The 6,072-nt window shown below is 46.8% G+C and overlaps 1 protein-coding gene across 1 annotated transcript in view; it reads left to right on the top strand.

Annotated features, from left to right (window-relative positions):
* The first annotated feature begins 2,027 nt into the window (after positions 1–2,027).
* Positions 2,028–6,072, top strand: part of KLHDC1 (kelch domain containing 1) — a 28,537-nt gene continuing 24,492 nt past the window's right edge. Inside the window, exon 1 of the mRNA XM_065839004.2 lies at positions 2,028–2,376. Coding sequence (XP_065695076.1) covers positions 2,275–2,376 — 102 coding nt within the window. The 5' untranslated portion in view covers positions 2,028–2,274. The remainder of the gene's footprint in view (positions 2,377–6,072) is intronic.

The following is a 6,072-nucleotide window of genomic DNA, read 5'->3' as shown; positions in this document are numbered from 1 at the left end:
AATACGCTGTGCCTCATATGGTTCCAGTTTCGTGGGGCTGCTGGCTTCTCTCCAGATGAAAAGTGCCGTGATGTTGCATTCGAGCACTCTGAGCTCCGTCTCTCAAAGTGCAGCTTTATTCCACAGAAGGCTCACAAAGCAACTCTGAAAGAACATTCCTGGATCAAAAGGATTTAAAGACGAATGAAAAATATCAGCCTGTTTTCTATAGTCCATTCGCAACTGCATAATTTATAATCACTCCTCCTCAACTGGGAGCGAGCTCATGGGTGAAGCTGCGTCTACTCTCTTTAGATGAAAAGCTGCCATCTGACAGGTCTCAGCTATTTTGGCAGGAAATATGATCCATTTTTCATCTCAGGCATGCAGCTAGGTGCAAATTATAAACCAAATCCTTACGTAAGTTTATTTGCTAAAATTACCGTTTATTCTCCTTTCAAGAAAATCTGAATTTGACATTGAGTGCATGTCTCCCATGAAGAAGGAAGGAACACCTGGAGAAGAAATGTACCCCTCATCTAAAAAGAAACTTATTTTAAGATCTGACCAAAATGGAAATATAAAGCATACTCCTACAGCATCCTGCTGTATTTGAGGCTCTGTTAGGTTGCCTGGAGCCTCCCACCAGAGATATAAAAGTGTTCCAGCATGAGCTGTAGACTTTCTGTTCCACTGAACCATCTGGTTTGGGCTCTGGAAGCCGTGCCCAGCTCTTCGTCCCCACTGTCTGCCACGGCTTTGTTGGACATCTCAGCTACGGTCCCAGCACATGTGGCTTGAGAGCAGCCTAATGGTTTATCATTAGACAGCAAAAGGTGAATCGATGGGATTGTGTTGCAACACTGAGCGTGACAAGTATAATATCTCATTTTTATGTCCATCACTGCTCCACTGGCAAAACCATGGGCTGCTGACTTTGACATCACACTGTAGCTCTGCCTGACCTACAGATCTATAAATAGAGTTTATCTGTTACCCATGGTTTTCTTAACTCTTCCAAATGCTTATTCCTATGTTTTAACCATTAACCATCATTACATTTCTTTATTTTAATATTAGCATTTATTGACAGGAATAGTTAACGTCTTCACTTCTAGATCCCATAGACGAAATATTAATACATGTCCCGCTTTCACAAGAAAATCCTTACAATTACTTTTCGGGGTCCTTCCACAAGATGTTAAAGGGCTCATTTCTCACAAGCTCTACTTACCTCTCTTTCTTAAGAGTTGTACTTGTGTTATTTTGAATCCCATCCACTCCAGCTGGATCCACAGTTCAGCTGGAACTTAACCGGTTGTTGATCTAAGAGTGTAAGAGGCTATCGCTTTTCCCAGCCTCCTGTTTAAGGGCAGGCCAACACAGAGGAAAAACTATATAATGGTGTGGTTAACAGGGAGGGGACATCCCTCAAATAATAAGTAGTGTGTAGTTTGGGACATGATGGGACGTGAGTTACCTGCACCTCTGGGATCTACTTGAGTATTCCCTGTAGCTTCTTGCTTCGTCTGCTCCCAGGCTGGGGGCTTGGGGACAGCAATTACAGGGTAATTTTCTCCAGGGTCAACAGTTTGAGGTCCTGTACAAGTGTTTTAATTAATACCAGCTATTTCATAGCTGCTGTTTCTGGCAGGAGCGTAACTTGTGTCACCCCCCCGAGGGCCAGCGAGTTCTGCTCTGGTTCTTACAGCACCTCCCATGTAGGTCTCTCTACACACCCAGCTTGTCCTTCCATTCTTGCACTGGGGTTGTGTTTAGGAATTTTATTCTCAGTGATTTTTTTCCACCTTTCGCACTTTTCATCCACAGGCTTCTACGTGCTTTATTATGTCTTAAACCTCACACCGTAACGCTCACTGTGCCTCAGTGTCCTGACCCACGGCGGGACCCTGTGCCCACCCTCCCAGGGCCCCTTCCCGCAGCAGCGCAAGGACGAACGTAGCAAAGCGCTGCACCCACACGCCACCTCCGTACGGCTGCAGCGCCGGGGGCACCGGGAGGCCCGGGGACACCGCACCGCCCCCAAACCCCGCCCGGTGGCTCCGGCCGCGGAGCGACCCCCGGGCCCCACAGGCGGCGGGGAAAGCGCGGCAGCAGCGCCCGCCATGGCCCCTGCGCTGAGGGGAGGGTGACGCCCCACACTTTGGACCCTCCTCGCTTCCCGTCCGCCTGAGGGGAGCGCCCGGCGGAGAGCCGCAGCCTCTCCCGGAGGAGGCGGTGGCGGGACGCGAGCACTGAGGCAGCGAGCCGCTTCCTCCTCCTCCTCCTCCCAAGATGGCGGCAGACTCCGCGGAGCAGTTCTGCGTGGCCGAGGAGCGCAGCGGCCACTGCGCCGTGGTGGACGGGAACTTTCTCTACGTGTGGGGGGGATACGTGGTAAGGCGGGAGGAGGCGGCCGGAGGGCGCTGGGGGTGAGGACGAGCGGGGGAAGGGAAGCCGAGGGGGGCGGGAGGGGGACGCGGGAAGCGGAGCGGCGCGCTGGCAGGCGGGGAGAGCCGCGCTGAGGAGCCCCGGGGCGGGCGGGAAGCGGAGCGAAGGGCCTCCCCCGCCGCCATGTCTTGCCCCAACCGCCCCCTCAGCTGGTGCAGCCCCTCGGCGGCCCGGAGCGGAGCGCGGGTCACCTCAGCGCGGGCGCTGATTGGCTGCCGGGCCAGGCGCGGGCGTTTTAAATGGCGGAGCGGGGTCGGGGCGGCGCTGAGGTGAAGGGACGGGGTGAGCGGCTGTTTGTTGTCCTCTCTAAGCATACATGCCCCTTAACCCATGGCCGCCTCCTTTTCTGTTTTCAGTTGGCTCCATCATGCTGTACGTGTGGTGGAAGGGCCGGTGGAGCCGGTTTATTTCCCTTTCCCAACAAACAAGTCGTTCCCCTGTGTTCTAGGAATGCTACTCTCGTCTCCCTCCCTCTGTGGGGTGACGGCTATAATTTGCAGTTTTTCCGGTGTGTAATTCACGTGCTAGTTCCTGAGTCGCTTCATTTTTTGCTTATTAGTAGCTGTGTGTTGCATGCGGTGTGTTTTCCTCCCTCAAAGTGGTTCTGTCACTTGAAAAGCAAGCTGGTGGCAGACTGAGAGCACATCTGCTTTTTTGTCCATTGAAAGATCAGTTCTAGTTCTGGCATAAGTAAATCCTTGTGACTCTTATCTCTTGTACTGAATTTATCCAGAGCTATGAATGACACTACATTAAATACAGCCAGTTCATTTTATCCACGGTGTGTGTGCATTTTGGCCCTAAAATGTGAAAGTAGCTGTGCTTGGTATTACTGCTGGTCTTGATCGGGTTGAAAACATGTTTCTGTCTGAAAGGAGGTTGTAGCAAGGTGGGGTCGGTCTCTTTTTTTTCCAGGTAACAAGTGACAGGACCAGAGGAAACGGCCTCAAGTTGTGTCAGAGGAGGTTGAGGTTGGATCTGGGGAACAATTTCTTCCCCAAAGGGCTGTGGGGCATTGGAACAGGCTGCCCAGGGCAGTGCTGGAGTCACCATCCCTGGAGGGTTGGACAGACGGACATGAGGTTCTCAGGGACATGGGCTAGAGGTGGACTTGGCAGTGTTAACAGTTGGACTTGTTGATCTTGAGGGTCTTTTCCAAGCAATATGACTCTATGATATATCATGTTCTGTCTTTTTCAATGACTAAGGTTAGCTTTGACATGTGCAAAGCTTGTCCTTCTGTATTCAAGCCTGTTCGGGGACTCATGGCTTTCAGTTTGCAAACACGTTGTATGTTATAAGTGCATGCAGTAGCAGTGGGAAGGACGTTTCCAGAGCTCTCAGGTACTGGTCGCTGGTTGTCTCTTCACATTATAGTTTGTTTTCTGGAAGTGGGAATGCTCTTTTTATAACTAAAAACATTGGACTTAAAAGGCAGAATAGAGCTGGGCAGCTTGCAGTATTGGAGTTCTGCTCCTGAGCTTGATTCATTTGGCCTGGAAAGGGTTGTGCTGCTGGTGACTGCAGAAATACTAAGAATACAGATACTGTGTGTTGAAATACAAGCCCTGGCTGCAGTAGGAAGCCAGGCAGCCGGTTTCACTGCCGGGGTTCTTCTGACATGTTCTTTCCAGCCTCCTGCATGGCCGGGCTTGCCCAGTACCAAGCTGGAATGGAATTGGGGAGCCCTTGGGACCTGCAAACTGCTCCCACAGCTTTTCTTCCCTTTGGGAGCTCTTTGATAGGCAGTGTTTCTTGTGACTGCAAGTCATGTAAGGCTTTGAATACATATTTTGTAGTGTCAAGAAGTTAGTCAGCTGTAGAATAAGCAGGTATTTAAATAATGCGAGCCGCCTGTGATGTGCAGGAAGATTTAGTGTCCTTTTCTGGCCTTAAAGTCCATAATATAACTATGTAATACCTAAATCATTGATAACAGTCAGTAGTTCTTATGCCTCGGTCTTTAGAAGTGAAGGTTGAACAGGCTAGCACAGTGTTTTCAAAGGTTTTCTAATAAGGGCTCCTGGGTTCATGGCACATTCGAAAAGGACAATGTATGTTCAGTTTAGCAGATAAACTTTGCAAACATTTTTAGTAGTTTTACGTATTTATTTATGGAGAGTATTATCAAAATCGTTGTTACTCTTTAAGCAGCTCTTTAGACAGGTAAATCATTTTACATTTTTACATTTTACACATTGGTGGACTACTGCCCTGCTAAATTATTTTTGGCGTCAGTGTATTTGCTCAGGGCTGGTTCTGTAGCAAATACTGAGGCTCTGATCACTGTTGTATGTGGATTAAACTGAGTAAACTTTTGCGCTTTGCGAAAGCGGCCAGCAGAGCCCACCTTGCGAAAGGCACCTGGCAGCATAAACTGTCCCCACCACAGTGTGTACGTGCCTGGCTGGCACCGTTCAAAATGAGGAGGTAAAAATAAAGTATCATTTAAAGGCAAGTGATCAATATCAGTAACTGAACTGTTAATAATTAACTTTCAATTTTGTTTTTAACTTCTTTTGCTCGTGTTAATTTCATTTTGATCTTTTTTTTTAATTTGCTGACTGCTTGTTACCTCAAGTCTTTTCATTTCTGTCTCATGCTAAGACAACAATTAATGGTGTAATTGTTACTCAGCCTGGGTGTTGCAATTGCATTCTTTCGGCCTTCCTTCTCCTGTTCATTATTCTTCCTCGTTATTTCCCAATTTCTTTTTCTTCCATATACGACCTCTGGGAGTCTTCACTGATCTATTTTTCACAGAGGAATTAATTTTCTCCTTCATCTTGTGACATAGGTTAAGATCTTTTATATCTGACATCTTGTTCTTTCAAGTTTCTTCAGTTGCTGCAAGTTACTGTTCTTTTTGTGCTTTGCAGCTGTACTTTTCTCTATATTTTCCCATTACGCCAAGAATTGCCACCTCGTTAAAAGTATCTCCTAAAGCAAAACATAACAAGTTTTCATTCAGAAGCTCTAGATCTGGTCAGGTTTATGTTGTTACACATCTTTCCTGGCAACACATTACGGTGGTAAATCTGTGCCTCTAATGAGCAGAGCTGAGGAATGCAGTTCTTTATTTTTAAAATTAGTACTTTTTTCTGACTTTCTGTTTAGTTTCTGGGTTCTTTACCCATCTACACAACCTGACAAAATCTCCATTTCTGGAAAAGATAAAAAGGGCTTATGGATTAAGGAGAAAATCCTTCAGGTGAAGGGGAACCATATTTCCTTAACACTGCAGAAAGCCCCAAAGAAGAGCATTCATACTTTGCTGCTCATCTTTGTTCTGTATTTGGAGCTGTGAAGGCTCACAGTACAGTAAAATTTACTCAAAGCGATCACATCAGTGACTGAAAAAAATACTTCCTTTATTAACAGCATTTTAATAGAGGGGGGGAGCACCTTTGACAGCCTCTTTTAAGATTTTTGGGTTTTTTTAAATCCATGATCATGTTACGATACTGTTGTGCTTCTTGTTAGTAGCGGGTCTGTTTCCTAATGAATTAATTGTTAGCCTGTGCTATTTTCTTAATTTTACAAATTGGCTATTGTATTATATTAATTGCTTTTTGAATACTGGAACACTTCTATGCCTTCTTCTGATACAGCAAACATTTTTTTGTCATCTTCACCCTTCAA

The sequence above is a fragment of the Patagioenas fasciata genome, chromosome 5 (genome assembly GCF_037038585.1).
Source record: "Patagioenas fasciata isolate bPatFas1 chromosome 5, bPatFas1.hap1, whole genome shotgun sequence".
Classification (NCBI taxonomy): domain Eukaryota; kingdom Metazoa; phylum Chordata; class Aves; order Columbiformes; family Columbidae; genus Patagioenas; species Patagioenas fasciata.
Note: the sequence above shows the minus strand (reverse complement) of the source record. Positions and strands in the feature narration are given on the sequence as shown.